The sequence below is a fragment of the Onychostruthus taczanowskii genome, unplaced genomic scaffold (assembly GCF_017590055.1).
Source record: "Onychostruthus taczanowskii isolate IOZ18803 unplaced genomic scaffold, ASM1759005v1 scaffold38, whole genome shotgun sequence".
Classification (NCBI taxonomy): Eukaryota; Metazoa; Chordata; class Aves; order Passeriformes; family Passeridae; genus Onychostruthus; species Onychostruthus taczanowskii.
Genome location: NW_024501237.1, coordinates 2,701,265 through 2,717,563, shown reverse-complemented (window position 1 = coordinate 2,717,563; position 16,299 = coordinate 2,701,265). Strand labels below are relative to the sequence as shown.

Here is a 16,299-nt window from a genome sequence, read left to right as displayed (position 1 = left end):
TCAGTATTTAGGAAACAGATGGGAGGAGCTACAAGGTCCTGGTTTTATGTAGCTGTTTTCTGAAAACATTCCACGTAGCAGTTGACTCCGTGTTTTTTTCAGTGTGAAGAAGCAACACAGTACAGCTCATGTGAAAGTTTGTGATGCCCAGATGGAAAGCTCACTAAATCACAACTTGGTTTTCCTATTATTGGTAGCATTAGGAAAGTAAAAACAGGGATCACAGATTTCAGCTTCTTGTAATAAGCTGTTAAGAATGTGGGAAGGGTGGGTTATATTCTTAAAACCTGTGATTCTCATGCAAGCCAAGTCCTGGATTTCTCATTTTTATTGTAAACTAGTGATTAAAAAAGAAAGAGAAAACTGTCTCCAGCAATTTGAGCTCAGCTCTCTACACAAACCAGCCTACAAGGGTAAAATAAAGGCTACAATACAAAAAGCAGTAGATAATTTTAGGAGCAATGTGAAACCCAGGCTCCCTGATGCTGAAATAATATAGAAACTCTATACGTAAAATTGCTGGGTTTGAGAGCCCTAGTTGAATCTGGAGTTGTGGTTTGCTTTTCTTAAAAGCTGGGCATTTTAACTCTTTCTTTACCTTGGAAAATCCTAGCCCACAGCCAAGTGCCTGATGTCAGGAACCCACAGCTTCCTGACAGGCAGTGTGTTCCACAAGGATTGTCACTGCTTTATGGTCTCTGACCGGAGCAGACAAGATTTTGTCCTTCATGTTCTGATAGTGCTTTTATTCCTGTGGTTTCCAGCAGCTCTGGTGAGGTTTGAGGCCTTTGAGCTGACAATTAAAGGTTTAAAGGTGTAGGACAGCTGTTGTTTCCATCGGAACTTGGGGTGCAGGTATCTTAGCAGTAAATCCATCACCAACCTGGAACAGGAAATGGCTTAAGTTTTGTGTTAAAGTGTTTAATTTCATGTTAACTGTTGTGCAAGCAGTGTGGTAGCTATATGTGCCAGTTTTGCAATCTGAGAATTTGGTGCCTCTTTAAAAGGGTACTTATTTAAATCTTTGTTTTCTAGATCACATCTGCTCTGAATAAAGAAGGTCTGAATAATGGTGCCTTGGGAGAGGTAAGGAAACACATGTATGTAACTCTGTGGTTACTTTTATAATGCCATCGTAATCTGTAAAGTAAGAATAATTTTTCTTTCCACTGGATAGCTGTTCCAAAGCAAGTCACAAACAATCCAGCACATGGCAAGTTCCTACATTCAGTACGATGAAGGTGTTACTTAAAAGACATAACCACTTCTTTTCCACTCAGATGTCCCCCTCCTTTTCCAAGGAAGGGCTCTCAGTCACAGGTTTTAATGTGGGGTTTCATTGGCATCTGATTTCAAGAGCAGCACCTTCATCAGGCTTTAAAGAAAGCAGGACTGAGCGTGTGGTCCTATAACTTTTCCTGCAAGAGTGGGAACTACAGTTCAGGCACTGCCCACACTGTAATTGCAGTGGCCTGAGTCTACAGCAGGACTCTGCAGTGCTTTTGTGCCACAGACAGTTCAGTCATCTGTAGCTGCCTCATGGTCTGGAAGAAAGCTTTTTTTTTTTTTTTTTTTTTTTTTTTTTGCATGTTTTGAGGCAGCTAAGATGAAAACAGCACAAGGCACTGTGTAATGACAGAGAGCAAAGAAACCTAGCAGGGCCTCTACCCTGTTTGTGAGGCTCAAGCATGTATTGCCAATGCATTTCTGTGATTTTCAGTCTGGTTCTAACTGTTGGTTGGTGGAAAGGTGACTGTACTCTGCAATGCAAAGTATTTCTGCCTCTTTTGCTGGTGGATTTTTATTGCATCTTCTCTCTGCTGAAGTCTCCTGCAGAATCTGATGGATCTATGCCAAACGAGGGGGATGAAGGCCAGACTACAGAGGAACAGTTCTTGGGAGAGGTATCTGTTGCCCTCTAGACTAACCCTGCTGACCTCCCCTGTATTTACTTTGTGCCTTTTAACAGCATTTCATTTTCTTGGCTTTTCCTGCTGCTGAGGATATACAAAGATAGAAAAAAAATATTTATAATGGTAAAACTGGACTCTTGCTGATACCTTTTTTTTATCCGCTTCAGGCAGTATGTTCAGCTAGGTTTATTGCAGGCAGTTTGTGCCCAACCGTGTCAGCATTTGGGATCCCACATACCATTTGAACAGGATTGTTTTCAACTTGTGTTTTACATATGAGGACAGGTCTAATTAGCACTAAGGACTGAGCCTGTGCCTTGTGAGGTGTCACTAGCACTGCAAATAGTGTATTGACCAACTTCACTCTTCCCCATTCCCTCAGTCTCCCTTTTGGATTAGAATTTGGGCTGGTAGCTGTGCTTCCTGTGCTTGGTGCCTGTCTGCAGCTGTCTGTGGAGATGGGGCCAGTGGATTAAGGCTCTTGCATGTTGGGGTGGTGCACTTGACTCCACATAACAAACAGCCTGTTAAAGACACTCAGATCAGGAAGCTCTCCTTGGGTTATGTGCTTGATTGCTTGTTAGTTCTTTAGGCTCTGTAGTGGCAGATGTGTGTGTCTGACAGTGTAAGGGTTTTGCTGTATGCAGTCGTGAAGATATTGGATATCTCATTACAAATGTCTCTTCTAGGAGAGAATTCACAGCCAAACATGACCTTAGCCTACCTAAATATTTGTGATCCTGGCCTGAAGCTGCTGGTGATGCCTCAGGGCGTGCTGTCGCATACATAAAGTAACTGGATGGGCACATTATTCCTGTGGGAGTCACAGCATGCTCTCAACTGATACCAAGCACACATCCAGTGTTATCTGACAACAAAATCACTTTCCAGATGCTGTGTCCTTTGCACAAGTCAGACATAAAGCTTGTTTCAGACTTGCTTCCCCCTCCAAATGAATGGCTTTGGTCTACTGTGTCCTTCAATTTAGCTGAACAAGCAGGGTGTTCCTGAACTCCCTTCATGTACTGGAGCAATGGCTTGTGACAGAGGAGGTGCTTTGTGGGTCAGGTTCTGCACTCTGCTTAGCCTGTGCTGTGAAAAAGGATGGTGAAGAAACACTTCTCTTTTGATGCTATTTTTTATTATTGAAATGTTTTGTTTGAAATCCCAAAATCCAGGTACTCACACAAAGTGGTCTCTGTCTTAATTCTGGGCGAATTTTATAGAAAAAGCAGCCTCTGTCTACTGGACATTCCTGTCCTGAGTGCTACATTGGCCTTCCCTATTGAAAATTACCTTGTGTAATTTACTTAATTAAACTGGGGTGTATGTCTAGTGCAGAGGGTTTCAAGGATGAGCTGAAATTCAAAGTGGAGCAGAGTGGAACCTAGGTGGTGTTAATGGTAGACTGTTCTTGGTAGGGGTTAAGGCTGACAGAGAAGGAAAGAAAAGGATTCTGATTTTCTCATTGTAGCTGTAGCTTTGCTCGGAGGGGGTTGTGTGTGTATGGCTACAGGTACAAGTTGGTACCCAGGATCCAGGTGTCTGACTGCTGGTACTTGTGAGATTAGGGAAGTTTTAAAAAAAAAAAAAAAAACAAGGAGAAAAGGAAAAAAAAAACCCAAGGAATTAATTCACTGCTTCCCATGAGCAGGCAGATTTTCATCCCTAAGAAAGCTGAGCTCCATCACATGTAACAGTGAGTTAGGAAGAGAAATGCCATCACTGCAAACATCCCCCTCTTTCTTCTTCCTCCAGCTTTATATTGTGCTGAGCATGATGTTGTATGGCCTGGAATATCCCTTGGGTCAGTTTGGGGTCAGCTGTCCTGGTTTTGTCTCATCCCAGCTTCCCATGCACTCCCCACTTTCTCACCAGAAGTGCAGTAGGAGAAGTAAAAAAGGCCTTGGTGCTGTGCAAGTGCTGCTCAGCAAAAGGGATAACCTTCCCTTCTAAATTAATGGTCTCTGAGTGGTCTGAAGTTTTCAATTTAACTTGCAGTGCAAGAGCCACATAGTTTTAAAATGTTTCTATTTTCTAAGTGTTTACATAATCTCAGAAATTATGCTTTGCCTTTCTCTTAGACGCTGAAGGACCATAAAAAAGAAACTGAAGATGCGGGATCTGCAAAGACAACATTTAACATTTCTGTTAGTGGAGGTACAAAAAAACCTTGATATTGATTTTATTGTCTGTACTGTTGTTTGTGAATAGTGCTGTTGATACTGGTGTTCCAGTGAGAAGGCAAATTCTGCACAGATTGTGTAGGATTGTGACTATTTGCCTCTAACTGCATTCTCATGCAGTGTCAAGGCACTTGAAAATACAACTTTTTGAAGGAAGGAAGTTGTACAGCACTTGTGTACCCCATTGATGACTGCAGCTGCTCTGAGTGATAAAAGAAGATATGCTTGGTCAGGCATGAAGTGCTATTTCTACAGAAAGTCCCAGGGGATCTTGAGTAACACAGAAGCCACTGACCCCTGTCTAGGTTTGACTTTTTATGGTACTATTCAGGTAGTTGTTTTAGGAGCCATTTAGACCTCTAGGAACTTGCTCTGTCACGAGGTAAGTACTGCTTGGCAGTGCCCCTGTGACATGGCTGTACCTGGCCAGGAGCAGGCTGGTTTGCAGCCAGCTGTGCCAATGTTGAACAGTCAGACAGGATCACCTGCTGCTGCATCTCTGTGGCTTTTGTGGCAGCATTTGGAATTGCACCCCTGTGTCGTTGCAGATGTGGATGGGCTGATCACACAGGCTCTGCTGACAGGGAACTTTGAAAGTGCAGTGGATCTGTGCCTGCACGACAACCGCATGGCCGACGCCATCATCCTGGCCATCGCCGGCGGGCAGGAGCTGCTCTCCCGGACACAGGAGAAGTACTTTGCCAAGATGCGCAGCAAAATTACCAGGGTAGGTGTTTGCAGGTCAGAAGTAACATGCTCATATGCCTTTGGCAACTCCCTCTTTCACCTGAAAAAGTTTTCTTGCCATTTTATAGGTTTATTTCTGGCAGATGTGAGTAAGTGTTCAAGTCTGTAAGATCTCGGAGAAGAAGGATTTTCGTTACTCTCTTTTTAATGCATTGATAAGGGGACAGCAGGTACACCACCTGAATGTCAGTACACAGGAGTATTCTTTATCCCATCTCCAGTGTCTCTGAGTTGCATATACACAGATTGTTAACAATAAAGACAAATGCCTTAAGAAGGGCACATTTCAGTCTGCTGTTGTGTCACTTTTTTCACATGCAACCCTTGCTCAGGGCCAGCAGCATTATGTTGATTTCTGCCCATGATCAGCCTTCACAGATTTTGCTGATGCTTTGTTTTACTGCATACACAGAAGAGAGAGCAAGGTATGCCCAGGGTAGATTAATCACCCTATGGCTAGGAGACAGTCTGTTATGGCCAGCTGGTTATTGTTATTTTCAGCTTTTTGCAGTGCTAGAGGTTGCTGATGCTGCTTGTGCAAATCTTTCTTTTTTACTACCAATATGAGAAAGAAGTGACAGGAGGTTGAAACAGGAGAAGTGCCTTGAAAAGAACAGCTGGTTTAGCAAGGGTGGCAGCTTTTAGAGGAATTTCTTCACTGTAGTTCATCCTTTGGGAAAAGGTGGTTTTATGAAGAGCTGACCAGTTATCTTTGCCTATGCTGACAGGCAAACATTGACCTTGTAGTTAGGATGTTGCATTTGTTGTTCAGGTGTGTTTTTTCTCTTCTGGTCCCAAACTGCACACATACTGCTTGTTCAGCTGTTTCTGAACTTGAAGTCTTGGCATGAGAAAGACTTTGTTCACTCTAGAGCAGCACAGCTGCCAAGTCTGTCTTTTGTCCAAAGCAAAATAACTGGAGGCAGAGTTTTAGAAGGAAGAAACTGGAATTCCATTCTGAGGGCTGTGTAGGGTTACTACAGCCAGCTCAGGTTTATATTGCTGCCAGCTCTTTATGCAGCCTTTTCAACTGCCCCTCACTGGTCAGCTTGAGACCAAGAGCTTAAAGATGAATGAAACAGTTTAACAAACAAAATTCATACATCTCCCTGGGCATTGTGTAGAAGACTTCATAGCCAAATTCTTGGTAGGTCATCTTTGTCTGCAAAAATAGTGCTGAAAGCCATTTGAACAGCTTGTGGAGATTTGTGTATTCTTTTCTTGTTCATTTTGTAGCAAGAATAATTGCCCTCTGCATGTTCTCTGAGCTTGTTTTGTGATTTTTTTTCCTTTTTAAGTAAGGTGTGCTCTTGTGCAGCTGTTGAACTGCAGTCCAGTGCCTGTCATGATCCTGGATACAGTGGGGATGAGTACATTGGAGCAGATCCAAATCATCCTGTGTATTAAACAGAGGAAATCTTAGCAAGATCTAACTGTGGTCTCTCTCCTGTTCTAGCTCATCACTGCAGTTGTAACAAAGAACTGGAAAGAGATTGTGCAGTCTTGTGACCTGCAGAATTGGAGAGAGGCCTTGGCTGCTGTGCTCACTTACGCCAGGCCAGATGAGTTTACAGCCCTTTGTGGTAAGGACCGTTCACAGACTGGATCATTCCAGAGCAGTATCGTGGCTTTGCTCACAGTGCCTTGGCCAGTTGCTTCCCCAGCTTCAGCAGTGGTGGGGAGGGATACCCAGAGTGATTTACCAACATATTTGTTCTTATTTTATCTAGATCTCCTGGGTAGCAGGCTGGAGAATGAGGGGGACAGCATTCTGCAGACACAAGCTTGCCTCTGTTACATTTGTGCTGGCAATGTGGATAAACTTGTTGCTTGTTGGACCAAAGTTCAGGATGGAAACAGCCCCTTGTCCCTTCAGGTTGGTAATTCTTTTAAGAAAGGTGTTGGAAGTAACAGACTGCAATCATTTGGCTCTTAAATTATCTAGTGTAGAGCTTGGCTGTCTCATGTACATCAGGATGCAAGCCTTTCCTTTCTGGAAAAATAACACACAAATATGATGCTGGAAAACGTGCTGGGAAGTACAGTGGCCCTTGTGCTTGCCTTGTTCTTTGGGTAGTGGTACTGATACATTTCATGTGTAAAATAATAGTAGTACTTAGTGTTTTGGTAAAGAAGGGTCTTCCAGTGCTTGCATTTTTTTGTGGTTAGAAAATACTTGGACTTTTGTACTTTTGGAAGTTCAGGAGAAGAAATCAATAGAATTAGATTTAAATCTGGGGAGGCAGTTGTAGGAAGGTTCTCATGAAAGCTTTCCCCAGGGGTTTGCACATACACAGTTTAGTTTCCAGCAGTGAAATGCATTGCTTATAGCAGATATCTTGAGGGAATAGGGTTGATGAGTAGAATGAGGCAGTAATGGAATAATTTATTCTATAATACAATGTTAGTTTATTCCATTTGTTTAAGGCCTTTGAAGAACCAGTTTTAGAAAGTACTTACTTGATGATGCTGTGAGACTCTTCTTTAGTTAATTGAAGGAACTGATGTGTATCTGAGTTTTGCTTCATGTCATTAACTCTCTGAATTATCAAAATAATTTGATTTTGAGGGCTTTATTTACAGATTTACCTTCAATTTGAATTTGCATTTTGATTGCATGGCTTTGGTCTCTCAGGCTGTAAAATTGGAAAATGCTGTTGAAGTCCTAATTAGCTGACTTATTTACTATGATAGTGGCAATAGAAGCTGTTTTGGGGTTTTCACTTGCTTTTTTTGAAGTGCTGATTTGTAGGGAAAAACAAATATTTAGAAAACAATCTTTATTAGTAGTGTATGGTTGAAATCTTTTGTGTGGTACCCTCTCATTCAATCTCTTGTAAGATTTTAAAAAGGGCTTTAATTTTGCCAAATGAATATTTGTAGTACCCTTCAGTATCAATACAGTAAGAAAAACATAAGAAAACTGAACAGAAAATGTTCCTATAATTTAAGACTAGAAGGAAACCCAACCAAAACCAGCTCTGGTGTTGGGGGATGTGCAAGGAAGGCAAGATATAGAGTAATTCTGGTGAATATCAGGAAAACCATTTTGCTGTAACGACCAGAAAACTATGGACAGCTCTTCCAAGGGAGATTTTAGATCCTTTTGAGATGGATAAGAACTGACTTACTGAAGCCCTGTAAACGAACATGCAGTGCAGTAGTGGTGACAGGTGTGATGTCTGTTTGCTCTGAGGCTGTCACCAGATAATTTTATGAAAACATCCACTTGGTGGAGATGCTCAGTACTGCTAGAGCCCTGAAATGCTGTTTGATAAAAGCAGTTCTTTGGAACTCTTCTGGCTCTGTTAGGAGCTGCTTGGTGGGTGGCTGCTGTTCCATCCCCTGGGAACAGCCGTGCCTTTGGTGCAGCTGTGGCTGTTTGGGAAACCTGCGCTTGGCTTGGGCTCCCCACTGGCTGACAGGGGTCCTGCCAGGGACAGTCTTAAGCCAGGGCCTAGTTCACATTGTTGTTCTCACTTGTGGGTGGGTTCTTCTCTCCTGATCTTTCAGGATTTAATAGAGAAGGTCGTGATCCTGCGCAAAGCCGTGCAGCTCACGCAGGCCGTGGACCCCAACGCCATGGGCGCCCTTTTGGCCGAGAAGATGAGCCAGTATGCCAACCTCCTGGCTGCTCAGGGAAGCCTGGCTGCAGCACTAACCTTCCTCCCTGCCAACACCAACCAGGTATGGGGCCTTCAGGCTCTTTGCTCCCTCTCTGTCTGTGAGCAGGTGTGCTTCAAGCAGAGGCCTCTGCGTGGTGCGGTTCAGCGTCGGGACTGCCACTTGACATGCGCCTTGGAATGTGACAGTCGGGCTGTTCCCCTCACCCTGCACTGGCCTTGCTGAGCTGGCAGGTGTGCACAGACTTCTCCTCCCTCTTGGTTTCACACCCTTGTGCCAGCAGGCAGTGACTGCCAAAGGGTGTCCCTCCTGCAAGCCAGACGTGGCAAATGAAATGTCATAAACATTTGGTTCTTCTTTTCTGACTTCCCATCTTCCATCAGCTGATATTTGTAGACAGCTGGTTTGGGAATGAGGCAGGCAGTTGTAAGGCAGTTCCAATGGCCTCATGTCTCATGCAGAAAAGCATGAAATTAAGGAGGCTCAGAGGGAGCTCATCAGTGGTGGCCACTCATCCTCTTGGTGTGATGCACTGGGTGCCAGGTGGTGCATCTCAGCTCCCTTTGCTGTCCTTTCTGATTGCAGCCAAACATCGTGCAGCTACGGGACAGGCTTTGCAGAGCCCAAGGGGAGCTCCCAGCAGGACAGGAGGACCTCAAGGCACCATATGCGAGAGAGCCCATGCCCAAAGGACGAGCTGGCCCCGGGGCTGGACGGATGCAGGCACCCCAGGCTCCAGCCCAGCAGTATTACCAGCAGGTAAATGGCCTTTGCCAGTAAGGGAGGGACATGGTGCTTGAGTTCTACAGAGCGATGGATGTAATAATTTTTTTCCTTTCTCTTGATCTGAGGCTGTGTGACAAACCTCTACTGAGAGCCTTGTGGTGAAGGTCACTGGTGCTTCCTTTCAGTCAGTGCAGATGCCTCCTTTACTCCTCACCTGGAAACATCCTTTATACACCTTGTCAAGTAGCCTGCTTCTGAAAGCTAGGTGTTTCCCCCTTTGTTTGAAAATGTGCTTCAGTGCCAAGCTGTGTGGGAGAGCACTGCAGGAGTTCTGTGTGCTTCCTCTCACGGTCCCTGACATTGTCCCATCCCTGCAGGCCTTGGGCCTTGCTCATTCTGCTCTCCAGCCTCCTCTGGGGCAGATTATTTCCACCCCTAGCTCTGATTTTGGCTGCAGAAGTTGCTGAGCAGTGGTTATAGCAAACTGAGGGCACTTTTCTGCAGCTGTGGGTACAGTCTGCTGTGAAAACACCTTGCCAGCTAGGTGTCAGAGGGCAGGGGCTGGTGGGGAGGCTGAGAGTGAGCTGTGCTACAAGAAAGACCCAGGTGAGTATGAGACTAATAAGGGAGCTGTGCAGGGAGGAAGAGGAGAAATGGGGGAGGAAAATTCTCTGGTTTTACTTCTGACCTGAGGATGACACTGCAGCAGAACACATTGGCCATCAGGGCAGTGTGGTGTGTTGGGCAGCCCTGGCTGTGTGTGTGCAGAGGGAGCACTGCCAGGTCTCTAATCCCCCAGCACAGCACTGCAGCTCATCTGGTCCCCTCTAAAGGTGCTCTGGGCTGGGCTTTTCTGAGAGCATAGCTGGGCTAGGGCTGTGGGTGTTCTCCTTGGGCAGAGATTGGCAGAGGTATCTCTTGTCTCTGCTGCCCCCAAGTACTGCCTGCCAGAAAAAACAGGGCAGGAAGAAAGAAGGGATGAAAGGTGGGGGGGAGGGGGGAGGGGAGGGAAGTTGGGCATTATTGTCAACAGAAGTGTCTCTCCAGGGTGTTAGCAAGGTAGATTTCAGAAGGGACAAAGCCTTCATCCAGGATTTACCTTGCTAACCCCATTGCATATGGTATTACATGCATCATCATTAATAATCAAGTCTACTCTGCTGTCTGTCTTTGGCCTTCTTCCCTGTAACCAGAGTTGCCTTGAGAAGTGAAGCTCTGTGTCTCCTGTTTGGCTCTGGAGAATAGCAGCTCTCCTCTAGATGTTAAGATATGAGCAATGCTTTTTTAAACCAGAGTTTCCTCTTTCTCCCACTGTTCCTGAAATGCCTCAAGCAATTATTTCAGCAAGCCCTGCTTGTTAATTAAAGGCTGGGTGTATCAGAACCGTACGAGTTCACTGGGAGTTACAACCCCCTGTGTTGCTGGCTTTTCAGGGAGTTTATCCTCAGCAGGAAGGGCTTGAAGGGGACAGGTGTCAGTCAGAAAGGTTCCCAGCTGATGAACCAGAATGGAAAGAAATTGCATGTTTGAGTGTTAGGATACTTGATTTGTTTGACCTCCTTTTAAGAAGGTGTGTATGTAGGACTTGTTCAAGCTTGAGGCAGCCTTTGTTTAACTGCTGTCCCAAACAGGAACATGTTCTTAATACTTGGGTTCCTTTCAGCATAGTTTTGTTGAACCCTCTTTTTCATCTGAATAAACCAGGCGTGAAAGGGGACTTTTCAGTCTTTCACATTCTCTGGTGATGAGTGATGCAGGCATTAGCAGTGGCTGCTGTGCAGCTGACTGCACCATTAGCTTAGCACTGCATGGGCTTAGAGACACACAGACTGAAGCCAGCTGAGCCAGCCAGGGCTGCAGGGTCACAGCTTTCCCTCTGCTCATATCCTTGAACCCTAGCCATGTATCCTGCCTTGGGCAGTCTGCCCCCTCCTTGCTCAGGAGTGTCCCAGGCCAGGAAGTTTTTTATTTCTGTCCCATCAGAAAGGTGGGAGTGGTTGTATGGAGTTGGAGCCGTTTGGAGTGGTGAAGAAGGAAGATGGAGGAAAGGAGCTATGGGAGACTGGCTGGGAAGCACTTACCATTAAGATGTGTATTTGTGCATGTGCAAGAGCTGAATATCAGTTTTTAACCTTTTAAAATTATATTTTAACATTTTTTAATTCATCTGAAGCTCAGTTTGAACAGACTCCTCCTGTGTGAGGCATATGTTTGAATTTAACATGGAACCTGGGGCTTGCAGCTGTGGTTAGTGATGCTCACTGTCCTGGACCAGTGGTGGGGAGGCTTCTGCAGTAGGAAAATGTGATGAAAGATGGAGACCTGGCTGACTGGCACACCTAACACTGCACTTGCTCCACAGCCTATTGCAACTGCAACTGTGCTTCGTCCTCACTCTGCAATTCACTTTGGCTCCAGTGATTTTTGTCTGTCTTGAATGCAATTCCCTTCTTCCTCTGAGATTTTATGGCTGTTACAAGTGCCAGCATGCAAACCTTCTTGCGTTCACTTCTTTGCATCTTGATTTGTGAAACCCTTTAGACTTTTTTATTGTTTTGTTTTCCATGATTGGTATTTCTTTGTTCAATTCAGGTTAGAATTGCCCCTACTGTCACTACCTGGAGTAACAAAACTCCTACTGCCCTTCCCAGCCATCCTCCTGCAGGCTGTCCCTCTGACACACAGGTATAACCTTCATTATTCCTCTCTGAGCCTCTGCTCCACCCCAGTGTGTCCCCTGGTGTAATCTGTATTCTTGGCACAGTCTGTACAGATAGATGGACGGAGCAGCTCCCATGTGTGCTCTGGTTTTACTCCTCTGCATCTCCTTACTTTTTTTTTCACCAATGCCCAGAAGAGTGGCACTGGAAAGTCTTGAGTGGGAACTCGGTGTGACCTGAGTCTCCCAGCCCTTGCCCCATACTGGAATATCTGAAGTATGATTTTTCCTTTCCCCCTTTTCCATGGAGATGAGAAGCTGCAGAGTTACCATTTTAGTTTAGTTGAGGATGGCAGGGTGCTCTCGGGCTGCCTGAACACCAGAAAGCACTGGCAGGGAGCTCTTCCTTGTGCAGGCAGGTGTGTGCTGCTCTGCTTGCTGCTGAGGTCACTGCACATCCAGCTGTGCTTTCAGTGCTGGGCACCCTAAGGCACTGGGGTGGTTGGAGGCATTTGCCCCTGTGCTGTTGATTCCCTTCTTCCAGGGAATATGGTTTCAGGCCTTGAAACTCATCATTTTGCTGCAGTTCTGCTTCAGCACTGCATTACCATTACTAATGCAATCCTGTCTCTCCCATTTTTCCTGTAATTTTTTTTTTGACAGGGGGAGAACCCGCCTCCTCCAGGGTTTATTATGCCAGGTGCTGTTGGCCCCAGCATGCCACCACAGCAAGCCACGTCTTCCAACTACAGCATGTACTCGCAAGCAGGAGCGCGGCCAGCGTACCCACAGAGTGAGTAACAGCATCCCCCCCTCCCTCCCAGGAGGGCCAGTCTTAACTCAGGGATAACCTGAGTCCCCTCCTTGTGGTTGGGAGTGTTCAGGCCAAGCCAGTCCCAGAGTTCTTGCAGGGTGGGGAGAAAGGTGAGGGGACATCTGCGGGTTGTCATTTCTTGGTGGGGTGCAGGCATCAGACACCCTCTGTCAAACATTCCTCCTGTGCTCAGGTGTCCACCCACAGCTCTCAGACTCACTCCTCAGCTGGCCAGGCCCGAGGTTGTGCTGGGGTCAGAGACTCCAAAGTCTGAGTCCTGGGAAAGCAGCAGAGGCCTGGTAAAGAGAGACACAGCTCTTCTGTGTGCAGCTGGGCCATCCACTCCTCATTGGGGCTCCATGGGAACGGGAGAGGGGGTGAGGAAATGAGGGCAGTAGTAGAGGAGAGTGAAGAAGGGGGCAGAGCCCTGCCTCACTCAAAGCAGGAACTGAAAGTACTGGCATAAGAGAAGAAAAATGGTAGAGGCAGTGGAATTAGGCTGCAGGACCCACAGTGAAAGGCTGTGAGCTTACATCCCCTTCCAGAGTCTATATTCATTTCCTTGGCCTAAGTTTTCCCTTTGTGAAAACCTGGGACAAGGCTTTCCTTTCTCTGAGAGCCCCTGTGAGGATTGCAGTGGTCCAGAAGACAGCAATGTCCATGTGTCCAGCCCCACCCCAGGCATCATGGTGGCTCTGGGCTGGAGGGTGTGTGTGGCAGAGCAGCAGTCCTTTGAGCCAAGGCCATCCTCTCTGTGTCTCCCAGTGGCAGGATGGGGATTTAAGCAGTCAGAGTTGTGGGAGTCAGGATTTGGCTGGGCAGGTAAGTGGTTTCAGGGGGTAGGGGCATGAAGAGAGGAGAGTCAAGTGAAGAAGGAAGCAGAGGCAGATGAAACCTGCGGCTCTGTTGTGAACTCACTGACTGTTTTTTCTCCCTGTTTGTAGCATATCAGGCCACACAGCAGTACTCTGGAACTGGGGGACCAGCTCTCTATCAGCCTCAGCAGCCTATTGCTGCCCCTGCTTCAGCCTCTTACCCCAGCCCTGCCCCTAACACCACCCCTTCCTACCTGCCCTCTGCCCCTGCCCACTCCATGCCCTCCCCACTGTACCCCGGGCAGCCTCAACCCTCCCCAACGAGCCTGAATCCCATCTCTTCCTTCCCTGTTCCTCCTTCTGGCACATCCTTTCAGCATGGCAGGCCAGGACTTCCAGCAACTTCTGTGGCTTATGCATTACCTACTGGACCAACAGGTACTCTGCCTGCAACCAGTGACCTTCCTGCATCCCAGAGAACAGGTCTGCGCTTGGACAGGGGGGCAGGCAGGGAGGAGGGAGGGGTTAGCTCTTCACCCACTCAGTTAAATATGCACTTTTTTTCCTTGTGAATGCTCTGTAAAAAGTTTGCTTTTGCTTAGAGATCAGTTCAAAGCATTTCTAAACCCTGTTGTCAGCCCTGTGCATCTGTGACAGGGCTGTGTTGGTGCACTGAGCAGCACGCGCAGTGGAGCCAGACTTGCCACTGTCACAGAGCTTTTGTCTTGCCTAAGACAGGATGCTACCACAGGCTTCTTATGAGGCTGTTGTATGCCATGGATGGATCATGGCTCAGTTTTAATGTTGGTGTCAGAGCCTGCACTGTGACTGGAGAGCAAAGTACAAAAATGAGCAAGTTTTCCTAATCGCTGCAGACAAGATGATCTCAATTCTCCTCGCTGAATGGTTTTGCAGATGTGATTTGTCCATGTCCCTGGTTCTTGAGCAGCCTTTTAAGCCTGGATTGGCAGTATATTTAATTCAAACAACATTTCCCATAGCATCAGCTCTCTTTCATTATTTTGTCCTTAACCTCTAATTGCAATGGGAATTACTGAGGTTATGAAAGCCTTAAAAGATAATCAGAAGTGATTTAGAAATGCTTTCACATGTCTCTTCCCTGAATGTCAATTAAAAGCATGTGTGTGTGGCTGACACTTAGGAGCATGTTGGAGCATGCTTGGTGAGAGAGCACTTGCTGAGGTGGGGCTCCATGGCTGCTTGTGACTGCCTGGATGTCACTGCTGTGGGACAGTGACCTCGCCTGCCATAACAAACCTGTGCCTTCACTTAGCAGCCTGTGAAACAGCAGCTTTGCATGTCAGACAGTGCAGGAAGAATCAGCAGTCCTTTTCTAAACCTGCTCATGAACACCCTTCACATCTAGGTCGTCCAGCTGAAGAGTCAAGGATCTGGGAAGCAGAGGGTACAGGGAATAGTGAGCAAGATTTGAGGGATGTTTTAGGCATGTCTGTTTTGCTGACAGATACTAATGCGCCCACTGTCATTCCCTCTTATTTTAAAAGTCTGTTAGGGGTGATGCAGTGCAAAAAAAGCGTTTTGCCTTTGGCAGCATGAATCCTATGAGCAGGTGCACCTGTTGGTGTCCTTGAGGCTGGCAGCTGACAATATTCCCTTGTGTTTGGGGGAAAAGTGGTCTTTTGCCTATGTCAAAAAATAGGACTGGTGTAGGACTGCCACAGTTGCAAGGGGAGAAAAGCCCTTTTCCATCCACCATGCAGTCAGATTTTGTGTCCATTCTGTTTTTGGAGGTGCTGTACTGTGATCTCTCCTGACCCCACGTTACAGGTCATGTCTAATTGGAAGGAGGTACTAAATTGGAAGGAGAGAGAGGTGTTGGATAGGGTTCTAGGTCTGGGATGTCAAGCAACACATTATAATGCAGACACCATAGCTTCTGCACCTCCAAATAAATGCAAGGAGCAAGAAAATTGTTCTTATCCATTTTACTGCTCAACTTGCATCACTGGCAGGCACTTCTTGCCGTGATGTGGCATAGTCCACATGGCCTGCTCAGAGTGGGTGAAGCTCTTTTCAGAGTTAAAAGTTGTTCATATTAGGCTTTTTATCAAACTTTCTGAGAACTACCAATGCTGCTTCTGTTTTTCTCAGCAGCTATGGTGAGCAGCAGGGTAGCCAGTACAACCTAGCCAGGCAGACCTTCAGGAACCCAAACTTCGGCATCTTGTCTGATTTCTGCAGCCTTAGGCTGAAATGCAGGGGTGGACTGCAGGGCATGGTGAGGTGCTGAGCCCAGGATGGCTCATGCATACACACAAGTGATGACTGCAGCTGGAGAACTATGGAAAAAAGATCAAGTGTGTCTGAAGAGCACACTCTGTTCTCTCCCAGTGTTTTGATTGCACCTTTCAGAAAGCATACCAACAAGAAAGAAAAAACCCTTGTTTTCTAAGTGCAGCAATGACAATGCACATGCTTAATATGCTTTACCACCAGCACATTTTCTGAGCAGCTGCACTGCCTGGTGGGGGATGCCTTGGCATGAGATCCTGTAGAACCACTGAGATCTGCAGCCAGAAGTAGATGTCACCTGTAACTCTGAGTGTTCTGGTGCAGTGATGCTGATCCTGGCAACAAAGTGGTGTGCTTTTGTGTGTGGTGATGATCTTATCTGGGAACATCATGCTTCACTTTGCAGTTGTGACTCATTTAAATGCAGGAATAAGGGAGGAAGGAAAAAATACCTCAAATCTGAACTCTTATAAAGCATCTGACCTTGGAACTGGCTTGGATTTAAAGACGCGTGTAAAAAGCAAGAGTTCTCTAAATATAT

General features: G+C 46.2%; 1 protein-coding gene across 11 annotated transcripts in view; it reads left to right on the top strand.

The window, feature by feature from the left end:
• SEC31A (SEC31 homolog A, COPII coat complex component) overlaps positions 1 to 16,299 on the top strand; it is a 39,713-nt gene that overhangs the window by 14,548 nt on the left and 8,866 nt on the right. For 3 of the 11 annotated variants that reach the window (XM_041412024.1, XM_041412022.1, XM_041412020.1), the window contains exons 13-23: positions 1,036 to 1,086; positions 1,827 to 1,904; positions 3,998 to 4,073; positions 4,648 to 4,826; positions 6,303 to 6,429; positions 6,577 to 6,722; positions 8,360 to 8,533; positions 9,056 to 9,229; positions 11,789 to 11,881; positions 12,519 to 12,648; positions 13,614 to 13,922. In XM_041412024.1, coding sequence (XP_041267958.1) covers positions 1,036 to 1,086; positions 1,827 to 1,904; positions 3,998 to 4,073; positions 4,648 to 4,826; positions 6,303 to 6,429; positions 6,577 to 6,722; positions 8,360 to 8,533; positions 9,056 to 9,229; positions 11,789 to 11,881; positions 12,519 to 12,648; positions 13,614 to 13,922 — 1,537 coding nt within the window. Of the gene's footprint in view, positions 1 to 1,035; positions 1,087 to 1,826; positions 1,905 to 3,997; positions 4,074 to 4,647; positions 4,827 to 6,302; positions 6,430 to 6,576; positions 6,723 to 8,359; positions 8,534 to 9,055; positions 9,230 to 11,788; positions 11,882 to 12,518; positions 12,649 to 13,613; positions 13,968 to 16,299 lie in introns of all 11 variants that reach the window. The other 8 variants (XM_041412021.1, XM_041412019.1, XM_041412018.1 and 5 more) reach the window with 5 other exon arrangements.